This window comes from Branchiostoma belcheri, unplaced genomic scaffold, assembly GCF_001625305.1.
Source record: "Branchiostoma belcheri isolate BF01 breed outbred unplaced genomic scaffold, Haploidv18h27 scaffold51, whole genome shotgun sequence".
NCBI lineage: Eukaryota > Metazoa > Chordata > Leptocardii > Amphioxiformes > Branchiostomatidae > Branchiostoma > Branchiostoma belcheri.
Genome location: NW_017804143.1, coordinates 497,437 through 515,266, shown reverse-complemented (window position 1 = coordinate 515,266; position 17,830 = coordinate 497,437). Strand labels below are relative to the sequence as shown.

The window sequence follows — 17,830 nt, the reverse complement described above, 5'->3', positions numbered from 1 at the left end:
AAGGATTTCATTGGAGACATGTGATGGCTTCAGTACATGTAGAAACTACAGTATTCAGCTGGGTTATAAAATTGTCTTCTTAGCTTCATTGAACACAATAAGTGCTCTTTAATACTCTAACAATTGTAAAATCTGGAAACTATTTTGGCATTTTAATACTAGTACATATCCATAAATATCAGCACAGTGCAACATCCTTTGTTGCTTCAGCATTAGTATTACGTAGTTTTGCACATTTAGGACCTAGCTAATCAAGCAGGTTTGAAAATCAAATGATAGTGTATTTAATTCAAAGTTCATACAATTTCATTGCATGGTAGTACCACGACATAGTGTATGCCACCCACATAACTCAAATCGTCAAACATAAAAGGGAAGAATTGTAACATAAATCTTGCATATGGTCAAAACTTACGATCAGCCAAAATACATGTGCATGTAACAAGCGGCTTTTTTTGCCTTGTTAACGTTTCAGCAATCCTCAACTGTCCATGCTGATAAGTACATGTAATAGCAAAGCTTTGAAAGCAAGCTTTGGCACCATTAATGTCTAACACAGCATCTAATGTACTGTGCCTGGGTGAAACGCATAAAATACTTCATCAGAGCTTTACATGTATGGTTGAATACAGTTCTCAAAAGTTGAGTCGGAAAAGAAATTGAAACAGAAAAGATTCAATGTTAACGAAAGATCTAACAACAACCATAAGAAATCTCTGGGTTTTGCGCAGGTGCAGTACATTCAGCCAATATGCGGTCTGACACCAGACTACAGTGACAGTCTGCTCCTGACGGAGTCGTGTTGTCCCGGAGGCTGGACCAATCGCGAGGTGCCGGCCTCGTCTTCCTTCTCATCCTTCTTCAGTGGAGTCAGCTCTGGTGCTGATGCCTTTCCACCCTGTAACAATGAAGGGGACAAGTACATGTATAAGAAGTAGCAAGAAAGTTCCTACCCTTTGGCCAAAGCCATTACCAATAGTAAAAAAAAAGTCTCTAGGACATAAAAAAGTTTTATTGTTTCCTTACCTTACATTCCACCTGACAGCATTAATGAAATAGAGTAAATGTTAAAATTTGGCAACAAAGATAGTTCATTATAGCTCAAAGTTTCTAGTACTCTGGACATTTAACTTGATAGATCAGAAAGGGTGACAGGGAGCAAAGTATAATGAAATATTAAAATGATTGTCCAGAAAATAATCAGGCAGCAGCTTATTTGTGGTACAAGTTTTATTTTTCGCTGTGATGTCTTTCAGTATAATATAACAGCACTGCCAATATGTGTTAACACTAGTCTGTAATTCTATTACCAGGAAAATAAATACATGTACAGTACCTTGGGTTTCTTCAGTCTGTCCTGTCTGTCAGCACACCACTGTATGAAACACCTGTGAGAAACAGAACAAGCACACAACAATCATTCAATTCAAGCTGTGACATGGGAGACACCTACACTTGCAATTACAGCTATTGCTAGACAGGGCTCTTGCCAGCAACTGTTTTTCTATCAATTACAGGAACTTTATGACGTGTGACCGAAAGAAAAAGAAAATTTAAACCAATCTGTCAACCTTGATGGACAAAATTGACAAAAATCTGTCCCCGGACCCCCCTATATGGCAACCACTCTGCCCCCAGGTCCAATCATGAGCCTGGGCTGTTGGAAAAAAAATGAGCTGACTACAGCGCTGGCGTTTCAATGAAAAATCTTTGTACACAATAAACATTGAACAGAGTAACATTTTAGTACTAGACTAAGTACCTTTCCGCAATATCGATACTTCGCTGGTCTCTCTTCTTGCAGTACACTCGTATATGCTGCTCTGCAAAGGTTTCAGGCAGCATCTGGGAGACCTGGTAGTGGAGAAAAATAATAACAAATACATTGGTGAGTCCTAATTCTGATCGCCCAAGAACATTTTCAGGATGGTGCTGACGGGTGCTGAAAATAGTTTGCAAATTACATTATTCATGTGTATGTTAACGGAAATGATAAGCTTGCAGTACAGAAGTGGCCACAAAAACCTTGAACATAAAAGTACCGAGAAAAAAATAAGGAATTACGAAAGATAAATAAATAAACAAGTTGTCCCTCGAATCCCCCCTAAAGAAAGACTTGAAGTTAAAGTTTTGCTGACCTCTTCCTTCCTGACCCTGCAGGCGTTGTCCATCTTACTCTTGTCGTAGAACCTGACGTGGTCAATCGGGTTCTTATCACCCATTCCATAATCCATGTCTACTACCTGCAGGGGGAGGGGGGCAAAATGGGTTCACTGTACAGATATTCAAGCAATCAAATACAATAAGTGGGGTCATGGTTCCAATAGACCTGATTACCTTTCAGGGATTGCAAGAACTGCTTACAAATGTACATCACATCAAGATGGTTAAATACAATTTAAACCTTCTTGGTCACATGGGTAAGAACTGCTTAGGTCACATTTCTAATAAAATGCCATTCTAGAACCAAGAAGTTGAACACGGCTTTCGCTTGCAGTGTCCCTCCTGGCAGATCACTGTAATGGTCTGCATTCTGCTCTCAGATACCAGAATCGGCTATCTGGTGAGATTGGGTGGAAGGAAACGGGACAGCCATTCTTCAGTAAGTTTAAGCTTTACACTCATTGTATGGTCCCAGGTCAGGAACTTGCACAAATCACAGTTACAGAGATGAACCTGTAAATACTAACTGTACATAGCATCTGTCTTCTGTCACGACCAGAGGGAGAGAATGTAGCAGAGAACGGGTTGCCTACTCACACTGACAGCGATGTCCCCAGGACTGAGCTGAGGGGCTCCCAGCTCCTCCTCTGTCAGAGATGTCACTATCTCCTCTGACCAGGACGGAGCTTCATCCTACACACATCACAATTATGCCAAAATTAGGAAACAAGTTTGAAATGCAATTTCCAACACAAGAAATTGGACATACCCAAATTTAGTACATGTATCATGTGTATTACGTGACTGTAAACCCTGCATCAATTCAGTTCTAAAAAGGCTGCAATTGCACAGGTAATGTTTGACCAATAAACCATTTGTTATTATTGAATGAATGAAGACCTTTATTGTACACACATACCCGCTGGGTTAAGTACTGGTCACATGAAAAGGATGGTATACAGATAACGTTACATATATAGATCTACATCATCAAGTACCTACAATTAAGTAAATTTGGTTTCTTCTCATTTCTTAGTAATGGTAAAAAGTTAAGAACAGGCATGTTTCAATATTGAAGGTTACATGGCCTAATGGTATTGAAGGACTGAAAATCCCCTAGACTTGCTAACCTGTGAAATGAGGCAGCCTTGTTGCGGCCGTGTCTGCCCCACACAGCGGTACAGTCGGCGGCTCTCCACGTCCCTGAGAATACTCCTAGCCTCCTCCAGCTCAGGCTCCCGCGAGTACAGCACCTGCTGGAAGATGTGGTCAGTCAGCTGGGTGTAGGCGTGCATGTCATCCGGGGTCTCCGACAGCTTCACTTCAGCACTGGGAGGGTACAAAATAGACAAAACAAGAAAGCTGATTAATTGATTTAACTATACAATACACGTGGGACACAGGCAGCTGTTGCTGGTGTTGTGTCCCACAAATAGAAACAAATACAGGACAATTAATTCTCATTTTCACTTGAGTTAAGTGAGGAAAGTCATGTAAAGTGCTTTTCCCAAGGGCACAAGATTGATGACATGTCAGGACTCGAACCCGGGACCTCTTGGTTCTGAGTTGAGTACTCTGAGCAAGCTGAGGTCCCAAATCTCCAGGTAATGTTCTCAGCAACTGCTGACAATTTCAGTCAACACATAAACAACAGTAATGCTACAAAATTTTTAAATATGAGTGATATCACAATCATAATACACGATACAGGCTGCAACCCCTGGAAACATACAAACATGCACAAACAACTTAAAACTGTAAAATTTCATTTCAAAAAGAAAAAAAATCAACCTACCCCTCCTTGCCAGGTATTCTTATGTACTTGTCTGCTTTGAGTAGAGCTTCTACAATCCTGAAAAAAAAAAATACATACTGATATGTTTCAAATCATCCAGGGACATTGTGACAGGGACAGCAGCAGCAGAATAATCAAAACCTGGATAGTGAGTGAGTTTGACTTACATGATCTCCACACACTTGTTAGCCTTGTGCTGATAGGCTCTGCGATGGAGGCTGCTCCGAGTGTGGAACATGTCGTACAGGTTACTACATTCCTGCAACACATGGATTTCACATCAGGTACAAAAGAACAGAGATTTCAGACTGTGTACTTAACAGTCAGTGCAATTTTGCCTGCAATAGTCTACCTGGTAACTTGCATATATGATAGATGGTAGAATTTCAAGCCCTGTTTTGGATGGAAACAATAATTTAACAGTCCTATACAGGGCTCAAAATCTCCACATGCAGCAGGAGAATCTGAGAACCAACAATTTAAATTGTTACAGCCTAAGTCCTGCTGTATTTCCTACATACCTTGTCCCTGGTGCAGATCTGCCGGCGCCCTTCCACACTGATGACCCGGGCGAACTTCATGAAGCGCATGTGGTCAAACTTGTTGGAGATGCCCAGGTGGTGGCAGTCCCGCGCAAAGTAGTCCCACTTGTCCACGTCAATACCATTCCTCTTGTTGGCTACAACCTTTCAGGAAACATGACACATCCAGGTTAAGGAATACACTCAAATTTTAATGGCTTCTTTAACCTATCAACTTAAATCAGTGTTAACGTTAAATTAAGATAACCCTAAATTAGGATTAGCGTAACCCTAAATTAGGGTTATGGTAACCCTAAATTTCTCGTAAAGTATTAATCATTATCTTTACCTCATACAGGAAACTCTTTTCTTGGTCTCTGCCTTTGTATGGCCATGCCTGAAAAGAGAAACAAACAAACATGAAGAACCATCAGAAAAGCAAGAGGAAATCTAAGCTCATTCCTTAAGATATAATTTATAAAACAACAGATTGTAACAACTATGAGGCTCATTCACACCTGAGTCAAATATGTGTAAAGTGCCTTTGCCAAGAACACTACGATGGGGCCTGCCAGAGATTCGAACTCAGAACCTTTGGACTCTGAGTCAACAACCATGAGACCACCTTGCCACCTTTTAAATGTTACATTTTAAGGAACGCAGCACTATGTAGACTGACCTGGTCCCTGGCCACGGCCAGCGGCCCTGCGATCTGTTCCTTGATGAAGAGGAGGTCCCTCTCCCCGACGTTGTACTCCAGAAACACGTTCTTCAGGTCATTCTGCTCAATCATGTGGTCAAACATCTGCACAGACGCATGCTCGTGCTGGGGAAATATTATACATGTATTACAGATTAATTACAATTGATACAAACACTGAGTAAAGAGACTCTTTTTACACAGCCAGGTCTTTCATTCCGCCTGAGGAAGGTGACAGACGGTCACCGAAACGTTGGCTGAATAAAAGACTTGGTTGTGTAAAAAAAGTCTCTATACTCAGTCTCTTACCATCCTGATGAAACTATTCACGGATGTGATACAAACACTGTTATCAAACATGTACCTTCTTTAATGAAAAAACAAAAACAAACAAACAAACAAACAAACAAAACAAACAAACCTTCCATTTGAAGCCCGGTCTGGCCAAAGGGATGAACTGTCCGTCAAAGAAATGAGAAAATGGTCCATGCCCTGGTCAAACACAACATACAGTTTATTCAGAATGCTACCTTTTGCTACCGTGAACATAGAGTAAGTTACAGTGATACTATTACATGTACTAGTAACTAATGGCCACACAATTTGAGCACTGTGGGGTCGGTGGCGCAACGGTTAGAGGGTTGAACTCGGAACCAATAGGTCCCAGGTTCAATACTCACTGTGGCCTGAGCCGCCCGACGTGTGCCCTTGGGAAAGGTGTGACACCCACCGAGCCTCTAACTGTGTGCCAAAAACACACTACGGATTTGGTGTGCCAATGTGCCAACATCTGCACATTTGCCACCGAGAGCCATTAGATTTTTTTTTTCAAAGGCCACACAATACGGTTGAAGGTTTTTGCCTTACCCAAGTCATGACAGAGCCCTGCTATCTCCACACACAGCATGTCCACATCACTGATGCCCAGCTCAGGCTGCCGCTTCCTCAGGGTCTTCACCAGACATCCAGCCAAGTGACACACACTGCAGGGGGGAACACAAACATTCAGGCTCCTTCAACTTCTTATGTAAACTTAAGGAAATGTTGCAGCGGTCTACCCAGGATTTTATTCTAGTGTAATGGTAATGCAACGCAGTGTTCTAGCTTTTTTTTTTCAGTGTTCTAATTTATTTTTGCATACATGTATCAGGCCATTCACTCACTATACGGTCTAGTATCATTTAAGACCACCCGCTAATTTTAAAATTACGCTAAATTTGCGATTGAAACAATTCTGTATTGTAGCTCAAGTCACACAAGGAAAGCATATCTCCAGTGTCAAGAATTCATGGTTGGTAGGTTTCAAAATATATGGTATGTAGTGCAACTGTTAGCCTGGGTTCCAGACCCATAGCACACTGGACACAAAATACTAGTATCTCAGGCTCACTGAGATACTTTGTGTCCAGTGTGCTATGGGTTTGGAACCCAGGCTCAGTATGCAACTGTACAAAATAAAATAAAGGCGTAAACATATACTAGTACTGTATCACAGACAAACCACTAAACATCCACTTCGAATGACACTTCTTACCCCAGGCAGTGCTCAAATCTGTTATGAGAGGCACCAGGGAAGACCCAGTAACATGCTCCCAGCTGCTTGATGAATCTCAGTCTCTGGAACTGTGGCGTGTCAATGATCTTGATACAGAGCGGGTGCATCTCTATGTGGCCGTGGATTGGATCATTGAAAATCTGGAATAGAGAGATATGGAGACTTCAGTTTACATACATATGTGCAAATAGTTGGATATAGATACATAATAATCTAGTTACACTGGTGATTATCTCTGCAGTGTAGGTTTTGTTTTCACTGTGTCTGTTTGTTTGTTTCTGCATGTTAGAAATACTGAGCACACTGACAGCACAAGGTCAAAGGTCCCAGAAAAGGTTATTTCACTTCCTGTTTTCCTGCTATCTGTTGCCTTATGAGAGCCAGAGGGAAAATGCATGGCAGAACTAGCAAGAAATTCAAAACAGCTCTGAATATTTTAGGAGGTAGGTACAAGGTCTCAACTTCTTGTTTTATACAATTTTTTTTTCACTTTTTCTTTATTTTTCTTGTTTTAATACCTTGCAGTTCTCCAGTGAGACTGGAACGAGTTTGAACCGGTCTAGCAGCTTCATCAGCAGTAGTCTTTTTCCCATTGTTCTGAAACAACAACAATGATGGCAATTAACACACCTGTACAATAAGGATCACGAGTGATTGCCAATACATGGAAATTACCTGAATATCATTTGCATACAAAGTCTGAAAGAGGCTAAAGTACAGTGCTCACCTGAACCCCATTTTCTCCAGTCTCTCTTCGGTAAGTTCTGGCAATACAGCTCCACATATCTCCTCACCTGTACAAGTCACATGCATATGGTTGGTTGGAAAGAAGAAAATTAATGCATTCACCCATACATAACATGATAATAATAATCTTTCAAACTATGCCGGACTTTGGATCCCTCCCTTTAGAGTTTGAATTTTCTATGAGCTTTGTTCCTGTTGTTTGTGAACTTTGAACTTGTCTACTCTTTTTTTCTTGGCTCCTTGGTCTGATGCTCCTTGGTCAGTTACAATTTTACATCTGTAACCTCTATTCTATGAATAATAGACAAAGAAAAGATTAAATACAATACAGAAACATACTATTGAACTCTTCTATGGTTAGCTCATGGGGGTTAAAAAGCAAGATATATTTGACAAGTTTTACAAAGTCGCTGTCAGAACCTACGTTTGAAGACCTCGACTGTATCGCCACTCTGTCCGTTTTCGGTGAGAAAGTTGCAGACGTCGTTCACAGTCCACTCTCTGAAGTCCTCCGGAGACCATCTGGGATGTTTTGCGGCGCCGTTTGCGCCAGAAAACGCCTCATTTTTAACGGCGTCCGCAAACTTTCGCTTTCTGGCCGCCATTTTGGAGAGACTTGTGAAAAAAGACTATACCACTACCGAAATAGGGGTGTAGTAAAAGTTTTTTTACACATATACTAGAGTATTATAAGGAAGAAATAAACGTCAATACTTTTAACACTGAAACAATAGAACCATATAAGTTGAATACTTGGCAAAGTTGTATCCACTAAAGACATGTCATGCATTTTTATTTTATTAACAAATCTCCCTATATTTGAATGATGATGTAAGCCATTACGTCACATGTCAAAGGTTACACGCCCAAGGTGACGACCACACGTTGGTGTCTTTCCGGCAAAGAAGGAAGGAGATAAAACGTTTTTGCCGTTTTCTTCCGTATTTTCTGAGACAACACAGTCACGTTTCTCAGTAAGTATGATAGTTTTTTATATCAGAAATGCGCCACACTTGGTTTTTGAGGAACGCTCTTGCGAATTTTATGTAACGTCCTTTTGTGAAAAATAATACGTAGAGGCCGGGCGGCATGAAAATACTTGATCCGTGTATAGCACATGGTCGTTCGGTCACAGATTGCTTTCTGCTTGTTGCTCCTACGATCAGGCGAAAGTATGTGTTCAGACGAAAAGGACACTTAAAAAGGCACTTCATCTTTCATAGCCGTGACAGATATCCATGATTACATCAGATATCTTGACTGTGTGTACTATAAAACTAGATCGATCAAATTAAATTGGCAAACCTTAAGATCCGTACCGACCCCAGTTTGAGTACGAAACAAGTGTTTTTTTATAGCTCGACGATTTCCCAACTCGAAACAAAATGATGTTGCAAAGGTCACCTTGAGGTCTTTGTTTTTGGGTTTACTAAAGTTTAGGTAGGTAGACCGTAAAATTTGGATCATCAACTAACTAATTAATTACTACGCATAAAGTTTTACATTCATACATTCAAGTATAAGATTGTTTTCAGTTTTCCTTTTTTTTTTTTCTTCACATGACGTTATATATTAAAGCGAGTGGAATAAACTGTCAACCCCAAAGACCTTTTTAAGGCTGGGTTGACAGCCACCCTGCCTTAACCGCACACTACCCCTCCCCCCTTCAGTTATACCCCATTTAGGGGTTATTCAAGGGTAACTTAGCTTAGAAGAACTGAAGAATTGCAAAGCAAAGTGAAAATTATATAAATGCAATGAGAGCGGCAACAATGATGGAAAATATCACAGGTTGAAGTGTTTGTTTGTTGCAAAGTGTTTATTTTGCAAAGTGACCTACATCCATTCTGCCCTTTGATATTTAGTAATTACAGTACAAGATGTTTATCAGAAAGGTCCAGTAGATTTGGACCATTGACCAGAGGGTCAGCCGTGTGTTGTTTGATAAACGTGACTGCTGCCAGTAGCTACGCAAACTCAAGAGATGACCTTTAGTAGATATACAAATACTAGTATGTGAGTACTGGCACGTGCAACGTACTTGTATTTGGGTGGTATCAAAATGGTACAGCTTGAATTGAATTGTATCAGAATGGTCCAGTATGTGTGAAGAAAACTAATACACATGTAACTTAAAATATACATTTAAAAAAGCAAAGGCATTATGTACGTAGCAAGCAGTTTCTTCTTCTTCCAAATTTTTGTAGGAAAATGTACAATGCCATGGCACTCCTGGTTTGTTTGTCTTTTTACAGTTTTGCCCCCAGGCAAACCTATAGCTAAGTGTGTCACAAGACAGGTGTGGACCTACATGTGATCTCAGGTTGTCAGGTGGCAGGACATGTGTTCATCTGGGTCAACAAAGGGTCAGCCTTTGTTCATATGTACATATGTAATCCGCTTGTCTGGAGAAGCAAGTTAACTGTCCAGTATTCTGCATAGGAAGTGGAGGAACTAGGTCTAGGTAGGTAGGTATAGGGAGTATATATATATATACCTGTATATGCAGGTTAGTGCAGGTATTTCTGATATCTACCTTCCAACTAACCTGCACTGGTCCATGTACTGGGTATATGCGCAGTTTTATGCAAGTAAAATTGGAGCTGTGCAGGTATTTCCAATTTGCATGCACCTACACCTAAAAGTATTAGCCTACACTGGTCCATGGACTGGGTTTAAATTTTATCTGTATAGATATTGACTGTTAGGAACAATTTGTCTGGCCAATTGTAACTTCAATACATGTATCTAGAAAGAACTGATGACAAACAACTTCTTCAAATTAATTGGTTTTATGCGAATGTTTATTTTAATGGCATTTTCCTTGTATTTCCCAATAGGTGCCTGCCTTGTTCAAGCCCTGGAGGAAGATTGACAAACACCAAACATGCCCAAACAAGAAGAACCAACTGAAGACACCGCCATGGTAGAGAAAGCCAGGATCAGTGTTCCTGTGTACCTGATCGTGTGTCTGTTCGGTGTCGGGTCCTGGATCGCGATCAACGGCCTGTGGGTGGAGCTGCCAATCATAGTCCAGCACGCCCCCGAGGGGTGGAGCTTGCCGTCTTACCTGGCGGTCATCATCCAGTTGGCCAACGTCGGACCAATCGCGGTCACCCTGGCCAGCGTGTTCGCTCCCAGGAGAGTCAGCCCGAAGGCCGTCATCTACGCCATCGTCACCTTGGGAACGATATCATGCATGCTGCTACCGTTCTTCTGGAAGCACACAAGCTTCGTGGGCGGGGCGGACCACAGCACCGCGCTGCTGACCCTCACGTTCCTGCTGGCGTTCGTGGACTGCACGTCGTCCGTCACCTTCCTGCCCTTCATGGCGCTCTTCTCCGGTCCGTACCTCACCTCGTTCTTCATCGGGGAGGGAATGAGCGGCCTCCTCCCCAGCCTGGTCGCGCTGGGCCAGGGGGTGGGGGGCAACCCGGAGTGTCGCAACGTCTCCTACGTCAACTCCACCGTCGTGAACGGAACCGTGAGGAACGTCACCGAGTATCACAACGTCTACGTCACCAAGGACCCCAACTTCCCCGTGGAGGATTTCTTCTGGTTCCTCTTCACCATGATGCTGGTGTGCGGGATCGCGTTCGTCATGCTCAACTACCTTCCCGCGGCGAGGAGGGAGCACGTCCGGACGACCGAGGCCGCGGCGTACAAGGCCGTCCCCGACGGCGAGAACAGTTACAGCCCCTGTAGCGACTGTGTCGAGATGTCCGCCAAAACGGACAGCTCTTCCAACACTCCTACCTCGAGTGAGAGGGACGTAGACGTTCTGATAAGGAAGAAGAAAGGGCTGTCACGAGGAGGCTACATCTACCTGCTGTGTGTCCAGGCTTGGGTGAACGCCCTCAGTAACGGCGTCCTCCCCTCCATCCAGTCCTACTCCTGCCTCCCGTACGGAAACACCGCCTACCACCTGGCCGTGACCCTGGCCAACATGGCCAACCCGCTGGCCTGTTTCATCTCCTTCTTCCTCCCCACCACGTCCTTCCTGCTGGTGGGGGTGCTGTCGCTGGCCGGAACAGCCGTGGGGGCGTACATCCTGGCACTCGCGGCCATGAGCCCCTACCCTGTACTGCTGGGGACGGACGGAGGCGTGTTCTTGGTGGTAAGTTCTGTCAGCAGATTCTAATTAAACTTAACTTACTTATTAAAGTACTTTACTTTGATCAAGCTCCCATTCAAACCAAACTTGAAAGCATGCACCACATCCCACTCTGTCCTCCATCAGAGACCGGATTTCCCCTACTTCTGCTAGGCTGGTGTCTGTTCTGAGGTTGTCTATGTAGTTAATCTTGTAAGTAAGTTTGCATGGTGACTTAATACCAGATGTGTACTTTTGTGGGCCTCTGAATAAAACAAACAAACCACTACATGGGCCCCAAAACCTAATCATTTTGAGGTCAGATCCTTTAAGTCTTCTATGTATGTTAATTCTTTTATACCCACGTGACGTCGTCTGTCTGGTACGTAGTGTATGTTTAGTTATAGACCTTACGAAAGCTGCTGTACTTTTGTTGTGTTGACGAAATGAAGTTCTGTCTATATATTTGACGTTTTGTTTCCCTGTTTCCTCCCTTCTACTCAGGTCTTTGCGTGGATCTCCGTCGTGGGGCTGTTCTCCTACGTGAAGGTGACGATCGGGTCCATTTTCCGCGAGGAGGGACAGAGGGCGCTGCTGTACTGTGGGGCAGTCATGCAGGCCGGCTCGTGTGTCGGCGCCATCGTCACCTTCCTGTTCGTCAACGTGTTTCCCATGTTCCAACAGAACGACCCCTGTGACCTTTGACACACCCATGTTCCAACAGAACGACCCCTAGCGACCTTTGACACACTTCTTGTACTGCATTTAGTAGTTGCTAGGGCTAAGTGGCCTAAACCAAAATTTTTCACAATCTTTTTTAATTAGTCCTCTTCATTTTTTTTAAATAAAAGGCATATCATTTTTCCCATTCAAAATTTCTCACATGTTGTACTGATTCCTTCATCAAGCATTTTCCACACTGCTGCCCCCCCCCCGGGAAATATTTGGAATAGTCCCATATCTTTAACTAGAGAAACAACTATACTACACAAAATGTACATTGCTTGTAAGATACTTAATGTATATTTCTTTAAAAATATTTTTGTCCTCATATGAAAATGCAGGGATTGACTTGATGTTAAGACAACTTTTACAGAGAATGCAGTAAAACATTCAATCATTCATGTTCTGACAGTGGATTTGAAACAAATGCTTCAGCTTGCAAGAAATATTGTAAAAATATTGTCTTATTGTATTTAGAAAAGTCTATAGATGTGTTGTGTTTAGATTTATGCTGTTTTGGTATTGGTGCTGTCACAAAAGAATGTTTCTGTATCATTTATTTTATGATAGAAAGTGTGGGCTTTTGTATTGAACTCTTAGGAGCTGCTATGATATCAAACAGATTGTATATTTTCAAAACTAGAGTCATGGTAGTAATATATGACAAAAGTATTCTGTTTGAATAGCCTTAAACAAACAACACTGTTTAACTGTTCCCAGTCCAATGCGGTGTGGGCCTAAGTGCGTAGTATATTGCCAGAATTGCATTATTGTCACAGAAAGTTTTGCTCCCCATTGCCTAGTGATTTCAATTTACAGAAAAAACAGTATTTTCAGGCGTGGTGAAGTTGGTATTAGACTGTGAGCAAGGGTGATGCGGTTTTGTCGCCAGATGACCCACTTAGCGGTATTCTATATGCAGTTGTGTCATCGAAGATTGTATTGTGTATATTTTGTGAGGTAAGTTTGGACCAAGTAGAGCTTTAAACAATCATGCTTTGTACCTAGAGAGTCACTATATGGGTGAAGTCACAGTTGTGTTATATAGTTCAACATTAATGTGCATATTCTAAAAGAGCTGTACTGAAAGTAATTACGCACTGCAAAGACTGGTAGTATGTTTAACTGTTACGCACAAGTTTCATCATGTTGGCAAAGTTCCTTCAACCTGTTTGGGACTGCATTCTTCACGGTACAACAGCGCCACCTAGCTAAGTGAGAGGTACGACATGTACTACCAGACTGTACAAAGAACTTTGTTATCCAGTTCCTAATGTATTTATTAGCCTTACACTGATTTTCACTGTAACTGGTTGTGTGAAAAATGAAATCTTGGTACACCAAAAAGGCTCTAATTGACTATCTGTACCGCATAGCCAGTATAACCACCCTTTGGCGCAACACACCAGCTTCGCAGGCACGCAGCGTGGTGGCAGCTGGCTACATTACACCTAACAACTTGTTACACTCAACCCTTGAACATCCAAATATTGTTTAAAGCTATCCAGTGACAATGCCCCTACTGTACTTCCACTCTGCAATAGTTCTAGGAAAGAATGAATTTTTGAACACCTCAGTTCTTGGTTGATAACTCTGGTACTTGAAGGCATGGCTATTTCTTGTTCTCTTCTGGGCTGGTACTGGGACGTCCACCAGTTTATTAGTCATTTTGCTCATCATGCATAGTCTGTATACATTTTTCCTCAGTCTAACAGTGACACCCACTGTAGGTTTCTTTTCATTTCCGTGACATTAGCACCCCTTTATAGTTGTTCATGCAGCTCAAGAAGTTTGCAGGATATGCAGGTCAGTGAAACAGGTCTGTAGTTGCTGGGGACCGCTCTGTCTCCTTTTTTTAAAAAATGGCGCATATACATTGTATTTACTTTCCTCAAGGATATGTCCTTGCTTCCCTCCAGACTAGAATTGGAAAAGAACCTAAAAAAACAATACAATGGAAAATAATTATCCATAAAAAGATATATTTGTCATAATTTGAGCGGAAGAAAAGAAGGGAAAATATTACTCGTAGTAGAACATGTAACGCTAGTAGTGATAGGTTTATTTCTCACATTGAAAATTGCCGCCGCTACATTCACGCCATCTCACCAAACCCCTCATGCCACGTTATCCTTCCAAATATAAAAGGCATATGTGAGCTTACGCAGCCAGACTAATAAAGGTATTATTATGTATATGCAAGATTTTTGCCACAGTTAATACAGTACGGTAGAATGTACGAGCAGGCAGAGGCTGTCCGGCCTTCTTTCTCCGGCCCCACCAGCGGGCCACCACCCCGGTCCCGTCCCGTCCACCAAGGTGGCTCACGCGGGCATGTCCGCCAGGGCAACGACGCTCCGGACAAGCAGCCAGAAGACGAAGAAGCGTCTTCACACACGTACGAAGAAGCCGAGGCGGTGAGACGTCACGCGCCGCACACGTCAACAGGTAACCGACGCTTTAATAAGTCCGTCTTTTACACGGTGAATATTTGTACATGTACATGTATAGGTAGACAATATTCCTGTAGAGAAGGTAGGCCAGTATTTACAGTACTCGCTTACGTACCGGCTAATACATACTTCTGTATCAGGGTGCAGTATAGCCGGTATAACCTCCATTTGGCGTAACGCACCGGCTTCGCAGGCACGCGGCGCGGCGGCAGCTGGCTACATTACAGCGAGCGACATGTTACACCCAATTTCTGTCTGCACATTTCATTGCAGCAGTGGCTGTTTAAAGCTTTCTAGTGATGATGCCCCTACTGTCCTTGGTGGCAACGAGTTCCAATCTACGATAGTTCTTGGTTGATAACTCTGATATTTGAAGGCATGACTGTTTCGTAATCTGGGCTGGTATCAGATACTAGTAGTTAGTGGTTGGCACGTACACCTGTAGTCATTTATTACATAAATTATATGCATCATGCATAGTCTGGACATTTTTCGTCTGTGTTTCAGCGGCACCCACTGTAGGTTTCGTTTCATTTCGGTTACACGACAGTTAAGCCAGCCTGTATACTTCTGGTATTTCTGGTTTCTGGTAAGTGTTTTTTTTTTACTAGACCGCACGTATCCGGGTGGAGCGAGCGGCCGCCGTGGCGTCTGTAGCTTCCTCCGCGCCAACCGCAGCTGTCTGGCCGCCGGCATCGCCGTGCTGCTAAGCCTTGTCTGTGTGGGACTCGCCCCTCTGACGTTCATCAACAAACAGGTAACAGTATTGTACCGTAAAGCCTGTTGGCCAGCTATTTTGTAATTCCTCTGCTTTTAAAAGAGGATACAAAAAGGAATTTACTGCTGTTTTGCGTAAGTTTGTTTCTTACGTTTGGTATTCTGACGCACGTATGTACACGTTTGTAGGAAATATCTCAAATTTCGACGACTTTTGACGCCGTAAAACGCGACCAATACAACATGTCCACCACTGTTGACGCCTTGAAGCGCGACCAAGACGGCATGTCCACCACTGTTGACGCCTTGAAGCGCGACCTGGACAACGAACGCAGCCGAATCGCCGCATTGGAAAAGCGTATTCACGAAATTGGGAAGAATTCACGTAAATTGGCTTTCAGCTGTTATATTGGCGTTTTTATGTCAGTCATTTGCCACTATCATAATTTTAAAAGGGCAACTTGCAAAGGTGTTCATACACCTGTTTTGCACCCCCCTTCCACTTGTATATTTCTAGTGGTGAAGCCAAATAAATAAACAAATAAAAACAGTTCATGCGGATATCGTTACACATATTGAGTTATTAAGTTATATTAAGATATCGAATACAACCTAGTAGACTTATTGTGGATGAATATCACATATATATTGCATGCATATAATGATTTTCAACTTGACCCATCCTTGGCCTTGTTGATATAAAACTTTTCCAGCATCTTGTCCCGGAGGTTACACAATGTGGCGTGGAATCTGCTACAAGGCCTTCATCGCTGGGAGGAACTTCAGCGTAGCCGCCGCGACCTGTGGCAAAGACGGCGGCACCCTCGCCATGCCCCGAGACGCCGAGACCGACGCCTTCCTGATCTCCCTGTACAAGCCCGTGAGCGACGGTTATGCTTTTCGGTTCGGTCTTCAGCGCAAAGAGGGAAAGTTTGTGTGGGTGGACGGTTCTCCACGTGGGTCGTACAGCTCCTGGGGTCGGGGACAACCGAACAACCTTGGAGATTGCGTCCTTTACTCCGCACGCCCAGAGTGGAAAGACAAGTGGAGCGACGACAAATGCGACAAGCCATTTAACTTCATATGCCAGGTTGCGCCAGGTAACTATCGTACCCAAACTATTTCCTGAAACCTTTCATCTATAGCTAGTAAACACGGCACAGCTCAAGTATCTGTCAGACTTAGGTGGTAGACCATCATCACAAACCATGATACCAATATTGGCTTAATCAGTCCCAATGTCTGTTTGCTTTAGCAGTGATGTTGTTAACTGGCAAATTCATGTGACTATATTGTATGATACTTTCGATACACATCTGTATTTCACAGACTTGTTTTGGTGCCATAAGGTTTTTAACTAAATCATTCACTTCTTATCCCCGAATATTCTGTTCTTGTGTTTCAGGGCGTCTGTAGGCGACAGGCGTCGGAATTCTCAGCACCAATGTAAAACATCTCAAGCTTACCATCCACAGTAGAACCAACTAGAAAAAATTAACACAAGGAATTAATGCATTTTTTTTTTCAAATGTTCCTAAGTTTAATCATGGAGGTAATCTCTTTTTTACCTCCATGGTTTAATCTACATATGAGATGTAATGAATGGAATGTAAAGAACCAGTACTGTACAATGCTAGTCACAATTCGGCATAACACTGTTTCTCATCATTCCCCTGGAATTAAAGATGAGAAACATTTTGTAATAGAATGTAAATTATACAACAAAGAGAGTACAGATTTTTTTTACAGTCAGATACAGCCCATGTTTCCCTACTTCATACACTTCAAGTTCATACAACTAAGTAGTACAGACAAATTTATTTATCTAATGAAACATATCTGTTCTTATTTTATCAGTTCTAACATGGATAGATGCAGGTCAGAATATGTTGACCTTGTGGTCAATGTCACTTCTATCTTCGTACGTAATTGAATGTTAGTCAGTCCACTGAAAACAGAATGTGTTGGTTTTTATTATTTCGAGACCAATGTTAGATTTAACAAATTCCTTCTTTAATTTGTCAAGTATATGTTAGATCTCAAGTCTGTATGTACAGTTGAAAGTCTTATAAGACTAAAGCACTTAATACAGATGGAAAAACACACTTTGTGCCAATTCTTAATGCCTCGGGTGACTATCTGGAGACAATCTTGGAGGTAACACCTATATGGACGGTTCAAAAGTTGAGCCTGTATGTGTGAATAGAGTTTGCACGGTAAAGCTTCAGTCAGGAATTTTAACTGTACATCAATGATGTTAGCATGTAGATTTGTATGATATGGATATTTGATGGAGCTATTGAAGTACCCCCGTTACTTGTACTACATGTATGTTATCTTGAGATGAGAAAACCCATGTGTCA

The 17,830-nt window shown here is 42.4% G+C and overlaps 3 protein-coding genes across 3 annotated transcripts; 2 read left to right on the top strand and 1 right to left on the bottom strand.

Moving 5' to 3' along the window:
- Positions 1-758: 758 nt before the first annotated feature.
- On the bottom strand, positions 759-8,115 carry LOC109480566 (deoxynucleoside triphosphate triphosphohydrolase SAMHD1-like). The gene is made up of 17 exons (XM_019782796.1): positions 7,906-8,115; positions 7,462-7,528; positions 7,253-7,331; positions 6,714-6,874; positions 6,047-6,162; positions 5,601-5,671; positions 5,159-5,305; positions 4,829-4,876; positions 4,480-4,644; positions 4,126-4,217; positions 3,959-4,015; positions 3,294-3,492; positions 2,761-2,856; positions 2,139-2,243; positions 1,763-1,854; positions 1,337-1,388; positions 759-898 (listed from the first exon to the last, which is right to left on the bottom strand). The coding sequence occupies exons 1-17, from the start codon at positions 8,084-8,086 to the stop codon at positions 770-772; spliced, it is 1,857 nt and encodes a 618-aa protein (XP_019638355.1). The 5' UTR covers positions 8,087-8,115; the 3' UTR covers positions 759-769.
- A 236-nt stretch (positions 8,116-8,351) lies between these two features.
- Positions 8,352-12,501, top strand: LOC109480585 (solute carrier family 52, riboflavin transporter, member 3-B-like). Its single transcript, XM_019782818.1, has 3 exons — positions 8,352-8,455; positions 10,322-11,598; positions 12,079-12,501. The coding sequence occupies exons 2-3, from the start codon at positions 10,369-10,371 to the stop codon at positions 12,277-12,279; spliced, it is 1,431 nt and encodes a 476-aa protein (XP_019638377.1). The 5' UTR covers positions 8,352-8,455; positions 10,322-10,368; the 3' UTR covers positions 12,280-12,501.
- A 2,030-nt stretch (positions 12,502-14,531) lies between these two features.
- LOC109480431 (C-type lectin domain family 4 member G-like) lies at positions 14,532-16,883 on the top strand. The gene is made up of 5 exons (XM_019782621.1): positions 14,532-14,745; positions 15,362-15,507; positions 15,657-15,852; positions 16,181-16,567; positions 16,873-16,883. The coding sequence occupies exons 1-5, from the start codon at positions 14,532-14,534 to the stop codon at positions 16,881-16,883; spliced, it is 954 nt and encodes a 317-aa protein (XP_019638180.1).
- The last annotated feature ends 947 nt before the right edge of the window (positions 16,884-17,830 follow it).

Excerpts from the sequence above, each read along its gene's own strand:
- LOC109480566 (XM_019782796.1), bottom strand. The coding sequence starts at position 8,086 with ATGGCGGCCAGAAAGCGAAAGTTTGCGGACGCCGTTAAAAATGAGGCG. Across the intron at positions 6,163-6,713 it reads AGATTTGAGCACTGCCTGGG|TGTGTGTCACTTGGCTGGAT; the intron begins GTAAGAAGTGTC and ends TCCCCCCTGCAG. Across the intron at positions 899-1,336 it reads ACAGACTGAAGAAACCCAAG|GGTGGAAAGGCATCAGCACC; the intron begins GTACTGTACATG and ends TCATTGTTACAG.
- LOC109480585 (XM_019782818.1), top strand. The coding sequence starts at position 10,369 with ATGCCCAAACAAGAAGAACCAACTGAAGACACCGCCATGGTAGAGAAA. Across the intron at positions 11,599-12,078 it reads ACGGAGGCGTGTTCTTGGTG|GTCTTTGCGTGGATCTCCGT; the intron begins GTAAGTTCTGTC and ends CCTTCTACTCAG.
- LOC109480431 (XM_019782621.1), top strand. The coding sequence starts at position 14,532 with ATGTACGAGCAGGCAGAGGCTGTCCGGCCTTCTTTCTCCGGCCCCACC. Across the intron at positions 14,746-15,361 it reads CGCGCCGCACACGTCAACAG|ACCGCACGTATCCGGGTGGA; the intron begins GTAACCGACGCT and ends TTTTTTTACTAG. Across the intron at positions 15,853-16,180 it reads CGAAATTGGGAAGAATTCAC|CATCTTGTCCCGGAGGTTAC; the intron begins GTAAATTGGCTT and ends AAACTTTTCCAG.